This window comes from Cyclopterus lumpus, chromosome 20, assembly GCF_009769545.1.
Source record: "Cyclopterus lumpus isolate fCycLum1 chromosome 20, fCycLum1.pri, whole genome shotgun sequence".
Lineage (NCBI taxonomy): Eukaryota > Metazoa > Chordata > Actinopteri > Perciformes > Cyclopteridae > Cyclopterus > Cyclopterus lumpus.
Window position 1 is genome coordinate 16,093,269 of NC_046985.1, and position 23,658 is coordinate 16,116,926.

The 23,658-nt window shown below is 42.4% G+C and overlaps 1 protein-coding gene across 1 annotated transcript in view; it reads right to left on the reverse strand.

The window, feature by feature from the left end:
* armc4 (armadillo repeat containing 4) overlaps positions 1–13,383 on the reverse strand; it is a 41,576-nt gene extending 28,193 nt beyond the window's left edge. Inside the window, exons 1-9 of the mRNA XM_034560750.1 lie at positions 13,296–13,383; positions 12,425–12,546; positions 12,108–12,214; positions 11,406–11,542; positions 10,066–10,182; positions 5,898–6,073; positions 5,173–5,328; positions 4,737–4,886; positions 3,677–3,827 (exon numbers count right to left, since the gene is read on the reverse strand). Of these exons, the coding sequence (XP_034416641.1) occupies positions 3,677–3,827; positions 4,737–4,886; positions 5,173–5,328; positions 5,898–6,073; positions 10,066–10,182; positions 11,406–11,542; positions 12,108–12,214; positions 12,425–12,468 (1,038 nt within the window). The 5' untranslated portion in view covers positions 12,469–12,546; positions 13,296–13,383. The remainder of the gene's footprint in view (positions 1–3,676; positions 3,828–4,736; positions 4,887–5,172; positions 5,329–5,897; positions 6,074–10,065; positions 10,183–11,405; positions 11,543–12,107; positions 12,215–12,424; positions 12,547–13,295) is intronic.
* Positions 13,384–23,658: the final 10,275 nt, after the last annotated feature.

Here is a 23,658-nt window from a genome sequence, read left to right on the forward strand (position 1 = left end):
GGTCTGACATGCCCACCTTTGGCTTCCATGGAGGCAAGCAGAACATGTGGATACAAAGAATACATATATAGCTGGTAATGCAAAAATACTAGTGACAGACAATGAATTGCTGATGACAGGATATATGGCAAAAATATCCCTAAATGGCATTACTTATGTTACTACAGTCACCTCTACAATAAAACATCCGTTAAGGCAATTCATAGGAGTACATTTGCAGCAAGCTATTTATGTAGATAATACTCATTAATCACACGTTTAATGGCAGCTCATTGAGTAACGATTAAAGATAGTTGTTTAAATGCTTTATCATCTTGTCTGACGGCATAATTAGAAATGGGTTTAGAAGAGTTTAAGCAGTACGAGGGATCGAATCCCATTATGAGTTGAACTCAATATCAGCCACTTAAAGATGCTTTACGCATTTTGTCTCTCCCTTTACTGCAGGTGTCTCGGCCTGACCTACTAAATAGCTGAGGCCTTTCCCACTACTGAATGGAGGTCTTAGTCTTGACTGGTTCCTCTGGAGCAGCAGGCTGGATTCTGCAGACATTGAGTGCCCTGCATGAGCCACTCCAGGCCTATAAATCACAGCACTGAGCACGTGGGAGCAGGGATGGGGTTAAAGGCTGTCAATGGTACCCTGTTGACCTCAGGCCCTTTTTCTGAGTACAGTTTTTTTATTTTTTATATTTTGTACGTGAGTGTTTGTTTTGGCTTGGACTACACGCCGGAGGGGCTAAACGTGCATATTGAGTAGTGCTCAGATATATAAGCGCATATGTCTGCAATGCTGGACTGGTGACAGGTGAACTCGGGCCACTGCCAGCGCTTCATAGAGCTTAGTGTAAGAGGGAGGTAGCAGCGTCTTGGCAGAGGCAGAGCCACAGAGGATGCATGAGGTTTCATACTTCTAAGCAGACTTAGAGGGACGGCTACTAATGACGAGAACAAACCCAATCTCGTGCTCTATAATGGAAAATGTACTGTCAGGATAGAATTAATGATTACTGGTTTCTTCTTGCTTCATATTTGACATATGATCCCCCATAACATAAAACTTGATCACTTAATAGGCCTTTCTGTCATAAAACGAGTGCAGTGCGCTCTGAGCAAACGTCTAGTCAGGCCTTTGGATTGAAAGTAAATTCTCTAGATTAGACCTGTTGTAAATGCATCACAGGCACTAAAAAACTAATGTCTTAATTAAGTGCCGTAACAAGAACCAAAAACGCGCACAACATAATTAGCTACTAATTCACTTCCGTAATAAGAAAGTGAGTCGATACTGGCTGTTGTACGCTGGACACAGGATTAGTTTTAGGGTGGCAATTAGCAGAATGGTTCTCATGGAGGGGGAGCAGAGCAGTAGTACTGCGGCTACCCAGCAGAGGGGGAGCAACCTTAATAAGGGTTGAACTCAATACCATGTGTCAAGGGTCCAGCTCAGCTCCATTATCTTTTGCATTTGAGGTACCTTTATAGTAATAGCAACACAATCTTAAAGCAATGGAGAAAGACTACGCTCATAGTGACAACTTTTGGTGGAATATTTCAGTGTGTCTGCTCGGAAAAAGATGATGAAAAGCCATCTGTTCAGTAAAAAAAAAAAAAAAATACAAAAATCTAATTATGAACCCTCGATATTGGAATGTTCATAAGATAACGAGTAACATATTGTGTTTAAGACACAATATTTACATCTGGGAGAATATGAAAATGGTTTTATGTTTAGAAAGCCACAGGCCGACCTAACTGATAGCAGCTGGAGAATTTTGTCTTTATTTGAAATGACACAAAATACTCAAATAACATTTGTGGCTTGGTTACTCAACTTACCGCTTGAAGCTATTTAGTCCTGACTAGTAAAACAGCCTTTTATTATTTTTCAGCAAAGCTGTGCTAGCTTGTCTTGTTTATTGATGGCCTGTATGCTGTACATATTTACAGAACACAGCCTTTAATATATATATATATATATATATATATATATATATATATATAGGTTTAAATATAAAGTAAGATAAACAATGTTTGCTGATGCATTAAAGACTGGAATTAGGAGGAGGCGTGATGTCAGCGTGTTACAGACATACACATGTAAACCCATGCTTCCTAAACACAGACTGCAACCTGCATGCTGGATTTGTGACCATTTTACAAACACAGATCTCCAGTCATACGAGGACAAAAAGAAAACACATCGGAAGCCTAGGCAAACATTCCTACATAAATATCATTTAAATACAAAACAGAACATCCATGTGTCGCTTCATGAAAGTGTTCAACTTCCTCGAGCACAGACGGCTGTCTATAGTGCAAGGAGAAAGGGGGGGCGGGGGGGGGGGGGGAATCTCCTCCTAAAATAAAACAGATATTTAACTTGGCTCATGGTAAGTTTCAGCATCTGATGGTAATGATATTATAAAATGACTACTGGACAAACCCCATAAATAACTGTGTGGTTTCCAGACAGATAGAACGCTGGGACATGTTGGTTAGTGCAGGGCTGCATCTCATTGAAGCAGGAACACACACACACACACAAGCCTAAAGCTCACGCCACAAGCCCGCTGAACAGCACAAAATACACAAACCAGTGAGGTTTTTTTCTTTTCTTTTCTTTTTTCTTAAATCTGAATTTGCCTCCTTCATATCATTTATATCTTCTTTTTTTTCCTCTCTGGAAAGCAGTAGCTGCGTGCTTTCAGAGTGGGAATTTCCTCCCATTATATACTGTTTTGCTAAGCTAAAAATATCTATCTGGAGATCTTAAACTTTACAGCAGTGTGTTCTATATAAGATTTACTTTGAACGGTCTTATTTGAGCCAAAAATTCTGCTTGTGATATCAAGAAATCTCATACCGAGTAAAAATATGCAACGTTGACTATTATTAGACATTGAAATAACATCAACCAATTAAACTTGAAGCAGCTTTTAAGGCATTTTGCAGTTAAACAGAAGGGGACAGCTTTGCAACATGCAAAAAAAAAAAAAGAAAGGCCTGTCAAAATAAAGTAAAAGCAGTCTGTTTGAATAAAACCTGTCTGAAAGACACTGTCCAGAATAATAGGTAATAGTAAGGAATAGTGGGTAAGGACGGACGATCTGGAAGTCAAGTGGTCGGAGGCATTCCCAGCCAGTCTGGGTCAGTGGTGTTTTTTTTTGTTTGTTTTTTTTAAATCCTCTTTTCTTTTCCTTCCATGTTTTGACACATTAATATTCACCATATGCCCTGTCAGACCTATCACAGGCGCGCTTCATTTTCATGCTTCTGCGGTGTGGGCAAACAGTGCGTACAACTGCTACAGTGCCGTCAGACAGCTCTTTCCCCTGCGCCTTGGCTCACATTTGCAACCAAACAGGCCTGTGTCAAAAAACAGAAATCCACGAGCCGAGCCAACCACTTCAATAAGCATCTCCCTACGAAGCTCTACTTAATAGAATATATGTACTTTATTTGATCTGACATCCTTTTTTCTTCTTTTTTACTGAGTGGCATCTTGATATGACTGAGGCAAAACATACAGGTTTGATTGAAAAATTGTCTGTCGTGATAACAGCTATTCAAAGTTTTCCTGCAGTTCGCCAGTCGCAGCCTGCAGTTGTCTCTATTTTGGTTGGAATCCATCAAGAGGAAGGAAACAGTGGTGTGCCAGGTAACGTTCCCCTACCGTGAGGTACTTGACCAGTTTCTGAATCAGATAGTATTCAGGAGTCTCGGCTGTGTTACTGTCTTGACGGCGCGCTGGCTCCTCCTCCTCTGAACTCTCATCTGAAGTCTCGCTGAAAGCGTCCACTGGCACGGCTACTGCTGGGGTCTTACTGCACACACAAAAAGAGCAGATAATAGTGGCCTTTTGACCGCAGGTAACGATCTACAAAAGTGTGGGATAGCGTAACAAGTAAGACAATACACAGCCGGACAAAAGGAGGGAGTATAATATCGCAAAATCTCTTTTCCGGTGTTTTAAATGGGAAAAACAGCATGGTCATCCCACACAAGCAGACCCATTAATGATTTTGAGACTCAAGTGTCAAGTTTGAACTTCCTCAGAATCCAAGCAGGAGGAAAATAAAGATTGTAATAATGTCATGGGAGGACTGGAGCCGTCATCAGCATATACAGAGGGGCATTGATGCAAACAGAAGTGCAGATGGCTTTTCCAAGTTGCTCGGGCCACTTGGATAACAGTATCCTGCAAGTCGGGAACTATGGAGCAATGAAATTTGGTACATATATTCAAATGGGGCCGCTGAGAGGCAGTTCCAGGGGAGCATAGTATCAGAAAGAGACAGCTGATACGAGGGAGTGTTTTCAAGGGAGAAACATGATGAACACCGAACCGAAAAAGGCCTACACACGGTCCTGGTTGGGGTGCATGACTGTCTTTATTGCATGCACACTAGCCAATGAGCACCAAAGAAAGCTATCAGGGAACAGTGGCTAGAGTCGATTTATGATGCTAGGAGTCTGTATACATTGGGAGATGCAAGTGTGGAGACAGCTGAGGAGGTGTAGCTGCCAGGAGCCCGAGGAAGAAAAGGCCTTCACACAGGTTCTCTGTCAGTAAAATGGCTAGTGGGAACACAAGTTATACTTTCCACAACAAAACTTCTGAAACAGCATGTCCTATCAGTTTCTACATCGGATATAGGTTAACTATATCTCCTCTCTGCAGAAAGTATTCCTTATAGATTCTGACAAAAGGAGAACTGCTTGGCGATACTTACATTTTCCGGGAGGACATGCGTCCAGGTAAAGAGGACACTGAGAAGCCTGCTTTCACCTTGGGCTTGGCTCCCATTCCCGTCGTTCTGTTCTGTATTTTACCAGACTTCTCCTCTCCAGAGCTCTCACTCAGTTTTTTTTTCTCCGCTTCACTGTAATGATGTGAAATAAGAGTCATTACGCCTGCTTCTATTTTGAAAATGGTTATTCTTCTAACATAATCATTATTTAACAATTCAAGACAAGGATTCAGCGGGCATTTTAATTTTTTTTTTTAAATGGCTGTTAAAGACAATTTACAGCAATGTACAGCAGTGACAAATTAATCCTTGTGTGGAAAGTCCAATGAGACCGTTCAATAAGCAGTTTTTGTTTCGTAAAAAGGCATTTTCAGCGAAGAAAAAAAGATCAGATTTTGTCGTCTGCTTGGGGACTTACATTTTCCGGGAGGACATGCATCCAGGTAAAGAGGACACAGAGAAGCCTGCTTTCACCTTGGGCTTGGCTCCCATTCCCGTCGTTCTCTTCTGTATTTTACCAGACTTCTCCTCTCCAGAGCTCTCACTGAGAGAAAATGTATTTTCCTTTGCTTTACTGTAATGATGTGAAATAAGAGTCATTACGCCTGCCTCTATTTTGAAAATGGTTATGTTTCTAACATAATCATTATTTAACAATTCAAGACAAGGATTCAGCGGGCATTTTTGGGTTTTTTTAAAGCAATTGAGGTACTTTTATCGTGAGCCAGTTTCTCCTCAAATGGGTATAGTTATCACAAGGTACAGCTGCAACAGCTCAGCCCTTGCAAGATCTATTTATCAATCAAAGACCATATGTGACAGATCTTTTTGGGATCGTTTCTGAGATTTTTCCCCCAACATTTCTGTCTGTAACAGGGCAGAAAGGGTTGATTCCACACTGTGAATGTGTCCATTAACTTAATCATTGTGTAACCAGGACCACTTTCACTTGCCCTAAAATGTGAAATACCATATAACCGTCTCTTTATAATGTGCAACTGCTGGCAGACACGGCAAGCTCATGCGTCGAAGGCTTGGCACCGCCGTCCTCGAAAGCCCGTCTCCTTAACAAGAGGGGTCCCAGGCTCGCACGGTGCGCGGTAGCCCGAAGAAATTTCAGAACCCTGCTAAATCATCACATACCCAAATCCACACCGGTACTCGAGAGTGCGCCACAGCGGAAATAGTTCAAAATTATTCTTGTAGCGCGTCGAGAGCACATCCTGCATAGTCAGCTTGGGTTGGCCTTGTTCCTTCGCATCAACCGATTTCACATGCTGGATCTCTTGTGTTGATGGAAGTTCTTGAACTGCAGACTCCTGTTGGTAAGTGGAAAAAAGACAACAGCTGGAGAGTGAAAAGACCAATTCGCACCGAAATTCTAGCGGTGAGATGATCGTTTGTTAAAAAACTTGTGTGTGCGCCGGTTGTGCATTTCTCTGAATGATGCTCATTAAAAAGTAGTCATTCAGATGGTCGCTTGAGCAGCAACTGTATCTGACATGATGGCTCTCTCAAGTGTCAAGCAATATGTTGCTCTTTATGTGAGACACGCAACATATTAATGTCTGACAAAGTGTTGGCCATTTCACTCTAAAAAAGTATCAGTGAAAAAAAACATCAAAGCCCTTTCTCAACAATATGCAGACCTGCGTAACAATTTCTGTCTTTATTGAGGCCTTGGAATAGAATAACACTTCCCCAAAGCTACACAGCAGAGGTCCCCCTCTGTTTCTGTGCATTCCTCCATCTAGAAACGTGGAGCTTGGCACAGACAAAGTAGTGCCTTTGTGTCACTGTTATTCACTTTTTAGTTTTTTTTCTGAAGTTTTGAAGGTTTTTATGCCAAACTTTACAACCTACATATGAATGCCAACGAGACACATATGAATGGTTTGCAGGCGGGAGAATTTTTAATCAGACACCTGCTCTGCAGAAATAGCTTGTCATTGGTTATTAGGGGGCTCAGTGTTTTTAAGGGCAAGGAAAAATAATTAAGACATAAGTATTTCTATGGCTTGTGTTGCCAAAGGCTTGTTTTTCATAAACACAAAGTGACCTGCCATTGGAAACATATAAGTCAACTAGCCCGACCGCAGAGCCACAGTCTGACTTTATTAGTCCAAGCGACCTTCTTTAATTCTACTAGATGTGAAATGGACTGAGTCCATGCGCTTACAGAGAAGGGAACACTCCACATTCCTTGACATGCCGCAATGAAAAAAAACCTAATACAGGTGCCTTTCTGCTTCTGAACACACGACAGGCCTGGACATAAACGCTTTTGTAAGCAACACCGACGCCTGCATTTGTAAACAAAACAAAATAATGTCGTCATTTGACCTAAAATCAAATCGCAAACGCCAACTATTTACATGTGCTTGTGGTCGACGAGATCTATTTACTTGATCCGCGCTGATGGAAAATCAACAGAGCAGCAAATCTGAAGCCACTGGCCATAAAACATCTGTCAGCCTCGACTGACTGATTATGACAGTGAGGCAGTCTGTATTAATTTCAGGATGTGAATAACAAAAACAAATTTGCTCCTCAGCGAGCATCTCGTGCATGCAAATACGCCACATGTCCAATTCCCAATCACGCCGCGGTGTCAAAACAAATCCGCGGCACAGAGCCGAGACAGAGTCTTCCTCCTCCCGGTGTTCTGCGGGCCTTGACTCCTTTGGTTGAGGCTGTCTAATCTAATAGAACTGTTCAAAAAGACCCGCTTCCTCACATTGGGATCGAGCAGATATGTTTGAAGACTAGGTGTTGTTATCTTTGGCTATCGCCTTCCACGTTTGGGCTCTCCGCGCTGCAATCAGGGAACGGAGCCGTGCAAGATTGTGTTTCTGACGGATGCCGCCCGCAGTTGCTACCTCTAATTAAAACTGGAATGGATCATTTCCACGAGAGTGGCCGCAATGTCTTAATATCTCAGGCACAGGATGCACATTGCGCCGCCTGATTGCTGTCGTCAGAAATCAATCAAACGCATTTCAAAGCGCTGCATGCTTTTTTTTTTCTTTGTGCTTTTTATTACGTTGACCTCATCATGTGAAGGTGATTAGCTCATGCAGAGGCAGAGAGAAAATATTCGGCGGAGAGAGTGAAACAACATTTACAGGACACTGCGAGCCACATATCAAAGGAGTTGAAGAATCCAAAAGAAAAAAAGACTGTGACAATGATTTCTGCCCCCACACACTGGTTAACAGACATTTTTACTGCAGCTGTCCGTCATTTTTAGATCCTTCAGACTCTGAAGCATCACTCTTCACACAGGCCTCGTAAAACATAAAAGCCTCAATGTCTTTTTTGTTACACGATTCAGCCTGGCACTTTAATCGGTTTATTAAAGTCTTGACTAACCCATTCCATTTATGATACCATGGACCAATGACAACTTCACATATATATAATGGAGGTGCTATTCTACTGTGTAATGCTGTACAATATAATCTTTGTAAAACTTGGTTAAAGCTGTAACCAAAATCACTTCCCGTATTCTGGACGGGTTATTTTCTCATCTGTAAAATGAGGAGCATTGCAATGTGGAATTGTCAGCAAAAAGTAGAAGTGGAAAGTAAATGGGCCTGTACTTGTATAGCGCTTTTTCAGCAATGCACCATATAACACTAAAGTGACGCCTATGCGTCGGATTTAAATTGTTTTGCGTTTATTAAGAACAGGGGGAAAAAAGATTTGCCAAGATAAGTTTCACGATAAGTTCCTCAACAACAAAAAATGTATCTGTAAAAGAAAATAAAAGCTAGATTTTTGTGTTTGTTGTTGCAATACTAATTTCAGCCACAAGAGGCTTAAGTACATTACAATCACATGTTCTAAATAGTATTATAAAGTTTGCTTTTAGTTTTAATTGACATAACTTGGTAACATACATTATCTTGTAAATATTACAACATAATGAATATTTACATGTTTATATGTGTGTTTAGAGTGCAAATAAAAAACTAATTTCACTTCAAATCATCCTAGTTAAACTTCTTTTTACCTGCCTATGCGTTTCAGTATAAATCAAAGTCCACGACAAAACAACATTTTAGGATACCATGAAAATGGTACTAGGGGTCAACAAAGTCATAACAACATGACATTCTGTCAAATCCACTTGGTAAATGTTGAGATATATGGTATCATTGGAGAAGTGAAAGCTTGCAGGTGGCGTTAGAGGAACATCCAGGAAATCAACAAAGGCATTAGACTTGATCCTCTGGGGACCATGAATGTAAACGGATGGCAATCCATTAGTCCATCCAATAGTTGATGGGACATTCATGTCTGGACCAATGTGATGTATCAAATGACAGACATCTCCACCCATAGAGCCATACTGCTAGTGTGGTTTATAAAAAGGTATGCGAATAAATGGCTGTTAAAGACAATTTACAGCAATGTACAGCAGTGACAAATTAATCCTTGCGTGGAAAGTCCAATGAGACCGTTCAATAAGCAGTTTTTGTTTCGTAAAAAGCAATTTTTGTGTTGAAGGCATTTTCAGGTACAGAACAGTTCTGTGAAATCATCTGGCCCTTCGTTTTGAAAAAGCATTGTGGAAAAATGCATCTCCGATTGACATCTGTAAATTCTATTAATCAGACACTTTCTTTGAGAGCCAGATTACCAGAATCATATTTCCTCTTTATTTGATAGCAAATGGAAAACAAAAATCGATCCTAGGATTCTCTAAAGACACAAGATCGATCCAAAGCTGACGGTGAGCGTAAGGTGGTCTGTAGATGTTTCAATGATGCCTCATTTTCCAACAAACATCAGGGTGAGCGAAAAAAGAAAAAAAGATCAGATTTTTAAATGATTAACAGATTTTTGGGGCGCAGCTGGAATCTATTATTGAGGCGATTTGTTATGTCGTCAAATTACTAAAGCAGGAAATAGCACTACTGAATAAATCACGCGTATTGCAGTGTCTGGAAATGAGCGCGGGTGTCTGTCTGTGCAAGTGCGTGTGCCGAAGGGCGGGGGGCTGTTTTGATGTTGGAACACGGAGATAGTCGGTTTCAGAAATTTTTCAACACAGTGACAACCAGACACTTACTCACTAGCGTGGAGAAGCACAGACACTGATTACACAATCCTGACTCTGTTTACACATGTGAGTCACACGGCATAAGGGATCAAATCAGAGGGTTGGAGAGAAGGACCTTTTCATAAGACAAAGAGGCATTTCAACACCCACGCATTCCGGCTATAAAAGCTAAAACTCAAGGCTGCAAAAAATGCAGGCCTTAATGCATTGACGATAAATGCATCTGCCCGCATTACGCTGTACCTGCTTGTTTGTGTTCTCGGCAAAATGTGGAGATGTGCTCTTCAGAAGCGCTTCCAGGTCTTCGTACGTATCACTCGTTCGCTCGTAGCCGCTCTCCTCCCCCTCCTGTTTTATGCCCTGTGAAAACAAAGTGGAAAAAAGCTTCATTAATTCTAAAACCCACAATTATAATTTGACCCACATGTCTGCTGGAATAGCTGAGGTTAGAAGGCTCGGAGTATCTCCAGGCAGCCTCAACGAGGAAGTGTATAACCATGTAAACCGCTGAATTAGGTTTAAGACACTACGACTCTTTGAGGTTTCATTTGCATCAATGTCACCCGCTCGAGTTTTAGGCTGTAGTTTTTTCACTTTGGCCGAACCATTTCCAGGTGGAGAAACAGAGGCAGGAAACCTATGGCTTGTCAGCAATGTCGGGGAAAGAGTGAAAGGTGCTGCAGCACGCAAAACACTCTCCTCGAAATGATTGCAAACACATTCAGAGAGATTCTCGGAGTTTGGCAAGTAAATGGAAGCTCCGTATGCAAAAGCACACTTTGGGACTTGGGGGGAGGGGGTCGGGACACTAGACACTTAACACTAGATATGATATCTGAAAATTGTATATTTATTAACACCTGATCATGAGTAAAAACAGAAGCCTTACTCCTGCTACAAACAGGGATTATATTAAGAGACATTTTGTTGTTGTCTAGCGACAGCCTATTTTGTATTTTCTAACTTGTATCTTCAACTTTTATAATGTTATTGGTGATCCGCTCTTAAGGACTGCACAGGAGGAGTGGCTGAAGATGTTGGACGCAGAATACCACCACTGTGCTCTACATTTCATTAAGGGGTGGGGTTATCTTGCAGACCACCGCACTTTGTTTATTAAACACTGCTGGAACAATGTGAAGGGGGACTTACAAATGTCATAAGTGATTAGTCTTCGTGAAATCAAGTCAGTATTACAGGATGTGGACAATGCCTTTGCTACTAAATGTATTATATTTATTGTTTTCTAGTTTTGGAAGCTCATGTAATATAGCACACACTTCGATTGTTTTTGTTGTTGGCTAAAATACGTTGTTCCCCCATGCACATCACTTAGCTTCTACACTGGTACTCTTGCCTGCTTCGTCAGACTGGGGGCAAGCCGACCGCCATCTATGCCATCTACCGCAGTTTAGACACTGAATATTGATAATTACCTCATATAACCCCACTTTAAAACAGCCAAACTATCCAGTTAACTGACTGAATGGTGATGGATTGGCCTATTAGAAATTATTTTCCATGAACACCTCCTCACACAGAAAGAGGAAACAATACACAGTGCTTTATCTTCCTCGTCTTACCCCATTTAGAAAATACCCAGCTGTGCTGCAGGTGATGTGGAGGGTCTCGGTGTCACAAGGCTCGATCACAAGGTAACAAATCTCATTAAGGGCCTGTCTCCAAGGAGGGGTGCGGCAGCCATTTGGAAACACATAATCTAAAAAGAGAGGCAAGAAAAAGATGGCAGCTTGAATAATCTCTGAGAAAACCTTGTATAATGTAATGTAGCCTGACAGCAACAACACATTTGTTTCCAAAGGAAGAAGGAAACAGAGAAAAACAGAGGAATCATCACAAAAGCCTGACCTGCTAAAGAGGATGACATAGCACACCAACGAGCACAGGACTGAGACATAGTTTCACTTGCAATATAAATCATCCACTAGAAAACAGAGCCATTTTCTAGTGACACTATCATATTGTACAGCTGGTTGGGAGAGTATTTATACATTCAACTCTCAATTCAACATGAGAAATGGGGACTTGCTTTTACCACTCGGTGTGCACATGCTTTGTTAGGCCTCGATGAATACACTGCAATGAAGCAAAAAACGTGCACTGACTAATGACTTGGTAAACTGGAACCTGACAGACATAATGACTTCCATGTCTTCTGTGGCGGCAGAACACAGACTATTTTTTTATGCTTTGGAATATCCAGCATTAGTGTTATTAGCAATTTCTTTCCTTGCAACGTACGGAAATGTAGAGATAATTCAAACCTGATGTGTATCGGACCGACTTCAACACCCTCTTTTCCCCTTCGCTGCAGAGCAGTTTCAACAGCTCCACTTCATTCCTCACCGCGGCGGGGTCCAGCCCAACTTGTCTATGATGAAAATGTAGAAAAACAAAACAAACATCCAATTCGTCTTGTTCATTCACGGACCCTTTTTCTAAACCCGCTGCTTCTTCCAATCAAAAACAACCACATGTTGCGGGGAAACTGGCCAGGTCTGAGTGGAAGAGGACAGCCATGGAGGATGGATAGATCATCATATTGAACACTGAGAGAGATGGTGAAGGAAGAAGCACCTACCCGTCTATCTCTTTGAGGCACTGGCTGAGGAGCTGGTTATCCATATTTTGGAGCAAGAGCAGCTTGACCTTGACGTCCGAGTCCTTGCCTTGATCTTCCTTATCTGTATCGGCGTGGAGAGCCTAATAAAAGGAATGTGTTTGATTTCAAAGCTGAAACAAGAGTAAATTAATTGCTTCATAGTTGCAGATTCATTTTATGTTGGCCATAAAATGAATCTGCAACTACGATTTGCTATGTTCCTTGTCTTATGAGATAGTGAAGTAAATAGTTCTGAGGTTTTGGACTGTTTGTTAGACAAAACAAGCTATCTGAAGACGTCACCTTGGGTGAAGGAACCGTTTGACGTTTAAACGTTAGAACAAACTAGTTAGCTCCTTGGTTGCTATGATACATACAAATAAAACGGAAAGCGATTTGGGTCAAAAAGAACCAAACCCAAACTTGTAAATATCTACCGTTTATAGCTCAAATAAAGAAATGTCGTTAATTAATTAATTAAATTAATAAAAAAATAATTTAATTAATTAATTTAATTAATTAATTTAATTAATAAAACGGAGGGTATTTTCTCAAGCATACTACCTAACACTATACTGTATGTTACCCGTGTTTTATTAATTAAATTAATAAAACGGAGGGTATTTTCTCAAGAATTCCAGCACACCTGTTTGTTGCGAGCTGGAGAACCTTATAAATAACTGCTCCACCTTGCATTTAAAGCGTGAATATTACATTTTAAAAAATAAAAAGAACTAGCTTTACGTTAGCTATGAGGACGTTGGTGCTCAATTTAATTTAACTTTAGGATTTGACAGCAACGTATTTTCTTTGAATTAATGGAATTATTAATTAACATGTTTCTACTCACCGTTTGAATATGTGCGCACAAGTCCTTCGTCTTTAAGTTACCGTTGACGTTTAAACGGAACACTGGCCGTTAGAACAAACTAGTTAGCTCCTTGGTTGCTATGATACATACAAATAAAACGGAAAGCGATTTGGGTCAAAAAGAACCAAACCCAAAATTGGAAATATCTACCGTTTATAGCTCAAATAAAGAAATTGAGAAAATAATTGTTGGATTATTCTTATTCTAACAAAACTATAACCTAATACTATATTTTACCCGTGTTTTATTAATTTAATTAATTACATTTTCTTAGACAACGGAGGGTATTTTCTCAAGCATTCCAGCACACCTGTTTGTTGAGCGAGCTGGAGAACCTTATAAAGAAGGTTATAAGGTTCACCTTGCATTTAAAGAGTGAATATTAAATAAAAATAAATAAAAAACTAGCGTTAAGTTAGCTATGAGGACGTTGTGTTCATGGTGCTCAATTTAATTTAACTTTAGGATTTGACAGCAACGTATTTTCTTTGAATTAATGGAATTATTAATGAACATGTTTCTAGTCACCGTTTGAATATGTGCGCACAAGTCCTTCGTCTTTACGTTACCGTTGACGTTTAAACAGAACATTGACAGTTATAACTAACTAGTTAGCTAACCTAGTTAACAAGCTGTTAGTCCGGACGTTAGTCCCGTTAGCGAAGAAGATAAACCGCCTTTAATTGACGTTAACCGAACTACAACCCTTTACAATTTCCCCTCGTCAAAGAAAACACGCGTCACGTGTTCCCACCCCGGTGTGTTACGTTTACAAGAGAGCAAACTTACCGAGAATTTAGAGCTTCTGTTCGAACTGTTAAGTTACTTCAACACTTTTAATTTTACAGTTTGCACTCATAGGTGTCCATGGAAACCACATAATCCATCAGCCTCCTTGGTACACACTCCTATGATACACACAAATGAAACGGAAAGCGATTTGGGTCGAAAAGAACCAAACCCAAACTTGGAAATATCTACCGTTTATAGCTCAAATGATTAAAGTTGAGAAAATAATAGTTGGATTAATTAATAATAAGAAAGAATCACTTGCTGTTGAGCGAGCTGGACTGAACTGCTCCACCTTGCATTTAAATATTAAATAAAAAAAATGCTATGATACACACACATAGTTATTTATAAGTTATTTATAAGCCCACAAATGATAACTTAACATAAAAACTCTGCCTTCACTTTATTGTATTTTTTTTTCCTTCTTTTCTTGACCGTTGACCGAGTATATTGATTTGTGGAATGGTTTGTCACATGGTCATACAATGTGTGCAGTGAACTGCAGGGTGGGTGTATATTAGGAATACAAATCCAAATATAAAAATATTTTTAATATATGTGTATATGTGTTGGGTCTTGCACAGCCAGAAATTCAAAAATGTCAAGTCAAATGTTGTCGTAATAATAAAAATCCCTGTATGTGTTCCTTTTAGACTGTCCACATGACCGCATATTTGAGAGCCTATTTCCTCTCTCACTACTGGTCTGGCAGTGTCCTGCAGACAAACATTGGCTAATAAAAGTCTATTTGGGTGGAAACTCTCTGTTTACAGAATATAAATTCACTCAGTTCAAAGTTAATAAGCCAATCAGCACCGTTGGGCTAAGACTTATTCTTGACACGGGAAAGGCAAAGGTAAACAAAGCCACTGACACAGACTTTTGAAAGTGCAAATGGGCAAGACCTCGATTCCCTCTTTCACAAGTAGTATAACATTTTATAATATCTATTTAAAGTGGATGAGGACTGTGACGACAAAGGCAATTCACAATGGAAGGCGACGATATCAAGCATTTTCTCAGATACATGATATAACTTTCAGTCAATGATTGAAGAAGAACAAATTTGTGTCCTTATTGTTCCGGCAGCTGCCGCCTGTGATGTCCTGAGGCGGACTGAGATAAAGGGTATCTCATGGCCCAGTGAAAACCACTGATTTCCACTGGTACTTGCCCCTTCCGGCTCACTGTCCCGTCAGGAGCGCCACTGGCACAGAGACCTATCCCTTTCAGCCTGGCGCGCATGGCGGCAACACAGGTGGAACTACTTTGTCTCCTAAACCGTTGGGTTAAGTTGGCCTGAGCCTGCCTGTAAATAAATCACCAAGGATCCTCCAGGGGCTCAGGAGAAGTAGTAGCTCATGTCTAGAGAGATCACTTTGGATCTTGTTGTTGTTAGAGTGGATTTATGAGGTTGCCCCCCACGCCCCCCTTCAGGTATTTTATTTGGAACATGGGGGAAAGCTGTCTCCTCTAAATTAAGAAGCATTGATAATCTAAAACGGGGTGCTGGAGCTGGGGAAGGGGGGCAAAAGGCTAGTGGAACTTGGACACAGACAGCGCTGACATAAAGTGTAAAGTGTAATGTGCATCTGCGCGTGTCCGGGTTTGCCCGACTGTGAAGCAGTGAAAAAGAAAAGGGAAGGAGGAAAAAGGGAAGGAAAGCAGGATAAACAAAGGTCTTAATACATCTATCCCGGAGCCTCATTAGCTGGCCTAATTGCTGTTGGTTAAAAGGGATTAAATGAAACGCTCTGGCCAGCCCGGGCCTTTCACAAAGTAAAACAAATAAGCTCTGAGCTCAAGAAGCACCTGCTCGCTCTTAGATGTCCTCCGACTCAAACTTAATACGGCATAATAAACACAACCACTCGCCATGCTTTCTCTCCAATGCGTGAGTTCAGTCGCTGATTATACGGCATGGAAACACCGCTGATGACACACTCGGAAAAGGTACCGACCCGGCCTCTTTACACATGGCCGTCGTGATTGCATCCGTTCGCAGTGTGTCCAAAATCTCCACAACACTCCATTAACACTCAGAGTAAACACACACAAAAGCTGTGCGTGAGTAGCAAGAGTGATGAGGACGACTACTGTTCCGGTTCCTGGTTTGAAAGGAGCTGGTCAGCGTATCTCCAGTATATATATATATATATATATATATATATATATATATATATATACATTTGAAACCCCTGCTTTCATACATGGGTTCACATCCTCCAATGAGGTTTGATGTTTTTACAGGCTTCGAGTCAACTCTGGTTCAGTACGCCTCGCGGTCGGCGCGAGAGGAGGAAACGGGCGACACCAGTCGACGTAATGAGCACCTGTGAGATTTGTCGCACTAATAATCCATGCAGGGTTTTTAAAATAGAGAACAGTAATAGGGACGATAACAAGAGGCCGCGACCACATCCCGTGGTTGTAAAAAGCTCCACGTTCCTGCCTGTCATTTCTTATAATCCTCTGTGATTTTGGCGACGGGAAAGAGCAGGCAAAGTGCTTTTGAATGGGATTCATCTTTGTGACTTGATATGACTTCCCTCTGTGTCACTACTGACGAGGTAATCTTCCCTTTTTCCCCTTTTTAAAAAAATCTAATGGACAATGATGAGCTCATTCGGCCGTTACAAGTAATTGCTCGTTTTATTGACTGTTTAACTGGGCACTAGCTAAAGAAGCCGAGAGAAACTCAAGCTGTAAAGAGCAGTAACGGAAGCCAGTAGTGCAAAAGAAAACTGAACATAATTATTCCTAATGCACACACAGCATAATAACTATCTCCACATTAACAAATCATTGTGTTTTTGTGTTTCTTAAAGATTTATTTTGGCATTTCTGTTTTATTTGATAGAGAGACGGACAGGAAAGGCATGGGGAGAGAGAGAGTGAGAGAGAGAGAGAGTGAGAGAGAGAGAGAGAGGGGCGACATGCACAAAGGGTCCTGGGCCGAACTCGAACCATGGACCGCTGCGATACCACCATCTTGTTTTTTGCTTTGGTTTAAACAGAAAAACAGAAAAATAAAATGGGTTAAATTGTCCTAAAAGCTTAATGTAAAATGTTCACGAAAAGAAAATTAATCAAAATCTGTTCTAAATGAGTCTCGGCAAACAAAACTATATTTTTTTTATACAACGATATCATTGCTTGAGCTTCTTATGGACAGAAACCTGCAATTGTGGTTTTCAAATACAGTGTACAGTATGTATTTCAAGTGGCGATCGCTTAGCGCCAGTGCTTTCTTTGGAGTGGATAGACGCTCATCAAATATAGAATTAATTTAAGATTTATGGCCATGGGAATTCTGGGCAAAACCAATGACAATGTCTATATGACTTAAAACACATTTTGTTTGTTTTGGTTGAAGTACTGCAAGGCAACACTTGGCTCCTCTTGGGGAGTCATCGAGGCACTCGACAGGAGCTTTCATGTGTTTCCAGAAAAGTTGAGTGAGCACCACAAAACATATCTTAGAGAGAGAAAAAATCATATCGCCATGAGCTGGAATATACCCAGCACCTCTTGACTGGCTGATACAGTGTTTGCTTTAAAACTGCAGGTTTGTCATTTAACGTTTAAAATAGAAAATAGGAAGCCATGTACAGATTTAACGCAGAGGGGAAACCTCTGTACAACATGTAATGCAGAGTATAGCTGGCTAAAACTCCATATCGGTAGCACAGTACAAACAAGGTAGAGGAATGATTGCGTTGTGTACTGTTTCATACCAGAGAATACTTGCGACTACACACTCGCCGACTGAATGGGGCAGGTTGAATAGTTACGACGTAACATTCTGAACAGCGGTCCACGTCCGTGTTCCAAACATGAGTGCACAAACCAGTGGTACGGTGCACAGCATCTGAGATCATTTGTTGGCTGTTGGGTTTTTAAAGGAGCTAGAGGCCTCGTCACTCCTGCACACACACTACAACATAGGACTGACGGACTCCTGGTGCTCCTTTTAGCTCATTGCAATTTTTTTATGATGACATCTACTGTATGTTGTATGCATTTATGTCTTGTGTTTCTCTATTGTAAAGATGTGCATTGGTCGTGTTACCCACTGTTTGCAAACTAAATTGCCCCTTGGAGCATTTAAAAACTATCCAAAGGCCTCTCTGCAAGACAGGGCCACAACACTTGGAGCCACTTCATTTGATATCTCATTGATATTGTGCAAAAAGAAAACAGCAATTACGTCACCAAAAAGAAATCTATGGACATTCTCATGTCTGGTGCCCCACTTTGCCTGCAGTAATGTGGCCTTGGGCTGTTGGACGCTGACCATGTACAGTACATACATTCCAGGTTCAAGTTTGGTCAGGGACAATGCCGCGTGTCATCCATCCTCTTTCTTCGTCACCTTGTTAAAATAAAAAGCAATAACGCCCAATCTATGACTTGAAAAAGCAAAGGAAAAAGGTGCCTTTCGCCCGGTTCCTGTGAGGATATGTTGACCCCACCTTGACCTGTTTACTAGATAAAGGCGTCTAAATACCCTTGAGCTGGCAAAGTCCGTTCTGCCAGAGCCATCGCGTTGCCTCCGCTCCCCCTTCCACTCGCCCCAGAGATAGCAGCTGGTTCTACTCTTTCAGGACGTTCAGCTCGCTTAAATAAAAAAACACACAGATCTCTTTCTTTTCTTCCCCCCTTCACCTCCTTGCTCCTCTGTCTCGCTCGCTTCATCTCCAACAGCGTAATTATTATTTTGAAAGCGCGGTCTGAGAGGCCGTCCCCGTTTGTTGGCGCCGCCTCACTCGCTAATGCTCGGGGAGTCGTAATGCAGTTTGACTTTTGCCGGAGAAACATCTCCAGGAAGACATCAGGGGCCCTTTGTTCTCTCCCTCCCCTGTCTCAGGGTGAAGGGAGAGCTGAGGTAGCAGCTAAAGAACAGGAGAGCGGGCAATACAAAGCAAAGGGGTAATGAAGAGCCAAGAGAGGAGTGAGTGGTGGGGTGTCTTTTTTTAAATTTTGCTTTGCAAAAGGGAGCGAAGACGAACACGTGGGTGAAGAGGGTGGACCGAGATGAAGATAGATGTTGAGTGGAAGATGGAAATGGAAAAGCTGTGGGACAGGGGAGGGCGAGGGCGAGGGCGAGAACAGACGTAGAGGGCGGCTTGTTAAATGTGGTGAGAGGTGAACGAGAGAAGAGGCCGGTCCCCCTGTCCTCCCATCATTAGAGACGAGGTGCTACTCGAGACCTTTGCGTTGGTGCCGCTCCAGTGTTGGCGCCGCCAGGACAATCAGGGAGAGAAAGACGGAGAGAGAAATATTGCTCCTTGGAAATAATGAGACAGTCCCGTGAAAGTAGAAAAAGAGACGTCCTTGTGAACAGACAAATGCAATTTAGAGAGGATTTTGCCCGGAGACAACTCTGTTGTTCATCACATCATTTATTTGGAGCACAGACCAGTACACCTCTTTGTTATCCTTTTATATCTCATTTATTCCCTTTATTTGTGTGGTGTATATATGTGGTTCATTTTTGTTTCTGTAATAAATAAATAAAAGATTTACATCGGATGTGTCACACGTTTTATGAGTGGGTCAAAGTGTAATCTATCTTATTCACACTGCATTCATATTTAGAGGCCTGGGGAGATAGAATTTTATTTGGCATCGGAAAAGTTTCTGTTTGTTGTCCGAGTAGTATCGACCAATCGTGTTTGAGCGGGCATTAGTTGAATGCAGGTTTAACAGTGTGGAGAGCAAAAGAGGTGGCAACCTCTGGCAGAAGGGCTATCTGGGAACCTAGCGCCTATCTTTTGATGATGCTTTAGCTTTTTATTGGTCTAAAATGAGCTTGTGAACTGGCTTCTTTTGAAGCACATGCGCACGGCAAGAGCTTAGACCCCGACTATCTGTTGGCTTCATGGAACCCCAGAAATATAGCCCCTTGCACACAATCGTACTTCTTTTTGCAACCAGACGAGTCGCCCCCTGATGGCCATTAGAGATAATGCAATTGTAAGGCATTGGCTTCACGTTTCAGGACCGGAGATTGCTGCCCGGTGAAGTACTGTATGCAACACATGGAATCCCCACCTAGAGGTTTGAGAACGCTGATCTTGAACATGTTTTGTCTGCTGGAGAAAGTCAGCGTAGAGCTGACGGGTGTGGAGTGTATCACTTTTACAAGGTGGGAAGAAAACATAAATTACGAGGCCAATTTGTGTCCAATGTGAATGGTGAACGTTTGGGAGCCAGTGGGAAACCTGTCTGAAGTTGAGTTTCACCATGCCGAATTCCACGACACGCCTGACCATCGTGTGCCTCTGCCAATCTCATGCTCCTAGATATGCTGCTATAGGCTTATAGGCTGCTGGGGGATGTTTTAGGATACACTGATCACCTATCTCCTCTTCTCTCTCTACTTATGGATGAATTTACATCTCTCCATTGCACCTTATTAACTCTGCTTCCTCCCCGGAGTCTTATTGACTTCACATCTCATAGGGTCCATTGGACCTGGCGGTGTCTGATGCCTGGTGAGCCGGCCTCCCGCGTTGGCCCTGCTGATGCGCCCCGCCCCCCCTCCTCTCTACCTCCTTCTGTTTCATGGATTGGAGTTCCATTCATACATTGTCATATTCATGTAATGTTTTTATGTAACTTTGTAATGCTGTTCATTCTGTACACATGACATCTATTGTATCTGTCCATCCGGGGAGAGGGATCCTCCTCTGTTGCTCTCCTGAAGGTTTCTTCCATTTTTTCCCTGTGAAAGGTTATTTTTTGGGAGTTTTTGCTGATCTGATGTGAGGTCCTGGGACAGGGATGTCATATGTGTACAGATTGTAAAGCCCTCTGAGGCAAATTTGTAATTTGTGATATTGGGCTATACAAAATAAACTGAATTGAATTGAATTGAATTAACAGGCAGCCCCAGCGGGAGTGTATAAAGCTCAGAGAGTCCAGCGGCCAGCAGGGTGGCCTGTAGTGTCATTGGACATGACTGACAACTGTCTTCGGTTGACCCCATGAGTCATCTGTGGAGGGACGACTTGGACGTTGACCGCAGATGTAAAACATCGCGTTTGGTTTATTTCTGTGGAGCTGACCGTGTTACTGCACAGGAAGAGCAACTTTCTTTTCTTTTTACTGGCAAACAGTGAAACCCATTGAACTAGAGCAGCCCAGGCTCTCTAGAGTAATTAATCAGCGTCAAATATGGTATCATGCAAGAGACGTTTGTTTAATTTGAGCTTGTGCCAAGAAGTTACAGATTTCAAGATCATAATATTTTGTTCATTCACTAAAGTCGTTGCCAGTAATATCAGTAGATAAAGTCCTATTTGAGCATTTTTAAATACGTGACAATATTCTCAGGAGCATTAAACGCCTTGTACAGCTCGCCATTTTGGCACATCCTCTTTCGGGCCTTTGGCAACCGTTTGGGGAAGTTAGCTGGAATGTATATAACCCAACAGGCATAGCTTGAGCATCAGGTAATCGCTATCACTTGCCTATTGTTCCCAAACAGTAGCCTTGTAGAGCGCTCAAAGAGACGGACAGCTGCACTTAGGGGGTGTGCCGGCTGGTCACTTTGAAGCTCAGAGATTCTGGAAACACAATATGTTTCTGTAAGTTTTCAACAAGCCACTCAAAGTCGGTACGGTTCCAATGTTAACAACGTAGTCTGATCACAAAGCTCCGAGGACTAATCAGTCTGTCTTTGGCCTGCGTGAGAGCTCTGCTATTGCTCCGCTGCACAGGCCGGGATTGGAGGGTTGTGGGGGGGCGGTTTCGGTTCGGTCTCGCGGCGGGAGCCTCTCTTGAGATCTGCAGATCGGTCAGAGTGCCAGGCGACCAGACTTTGTACTATGGGCATTTCCTCCTTTCAGATGGCTCCAGATAAAGAGGCGCTCCATTCTCTCAACCTTCTGGCTGGCTGCACACCATCGCCTGTGGAGCATCACTCATTAGGGCCCGTTGTCCGCAGCCAAAAACTCAACTGCTCCCCAAACCGCTGCAGCACCACTCCCCGCCATCAACACCTGCTAGCACATGACACAGGCTCCGGCTGAGAGGCTGGGATGAACTCCTCTTTGGCTCTCACGCCTGTGTCACGCCTAAGCATCTCCTTCCTTTCCTGACACCATTCCTGTTTCAACCTCATGCTGCATTTCCTCTGAAGCGCCCTACATTTCCAAAAGCGGTCGCACTTGAGTGTAAAAACTAACTGTTTATAGTTGGCAAAGGGGGACCCGTTTTATGGGTTGTTTGCGTTAGAGCCCTGTCACACGGTGTCTTTCATGTGAGAGCTCGGTGGCTTTGACAGTTTAACAGGTTGCGTGGAGCAGGTCTGTCCTCCGTCCACCAGGTCTAGCCTCAGCAGCTCCTGGTGACCCACGTCTGCTGTCTGCTCAACACATCATATATTAGCAAAGCCACAGGTCTGGTTCCTCACAGGACATATGGCTGTTTATTGGAAATTACGTCACTTTGTAAAGGGACATGACCCTATATCTAAATCACGCTGCTTCTTGTTATTCTTCCTCTGCAAAAACAAAAAAAAGAGTCTCTCCCCCTGCTTTCATTTGGTCACCGTTTTATCCTTCCAGCCTTGATTTTGTTTGTTTTTCATCCTTCCCTTGGATCACGTGAGTCCTCAGCATACGTCAGAGGTGGGCAGGCAAGCCATCAAGGCCTACTTGATTAGACACGCAGTGAGTGCCAGCCCCGCTGTGCTTATCCTCCTACCTAGCCAATCAAAAGGAGGATGACAACGTGTCAAAACACGGCATGTGGAGTGTGGAGGTTCAGGGGCCAGGCCTCGGTCTTTCAGGCTCTGGGAACAAACTGAGCGATACATCTGACATTGTCATGATCGGGGTTGAGGCCCCGTCAGCCCAGCGCGCTGTTGATACAGAGGTGCCAACGAACTCCTAACAACGTCACTGTGTTTCCCCAGAACATGGCGATAACAGCATGGTGTCTACATGTCTGTTACAAGGTCTGTGTGTGCAGCGTGAAGCCACATCAGCGAAAAGATATACATTCCTTCAACCTCTCGGGCTTCATGGGAGCGCCTGTTGCGTTCAGGAACACGGCTCGTTAAGTGTCCCTCTGTTTTCTTAGACGCGGAGATTCATAATGTGGTGACGTGGAGCCTTGTGGAGCTAATCAAACCCAATGTCCTCACATTTCTGTGGGGAATGCAACATTTCCCTCCTATTAGCTCACATATGTTGACCACACATGTACTTCATGTTATATTTGGCAAATCAAGGCCATTGTGCAAAAGCCGTAATGGTTGCCACTAGCACAAAGGACTCTCTCTCTCTCTGCCAGTAAAGGCCACACCAGAATGTTGCACTTTATTGTGAGATGCAATGTTAGAAGCTTGCTACTGGATAGTGAGCTCATCGGGCTGGTTGATGAACCTCTGGAGCTCTGGAGCTAACACAGTAGGCAGCTGGGAACCGGCTAGCATGTGTGTTCTAAATGTGGTGTCACCAAGGATGAACGGGGCACCGTTTATGGAAAAAGATGTTCCATTAGTCCTTAATATTTTTTTCACGGGTAGGGTTATACG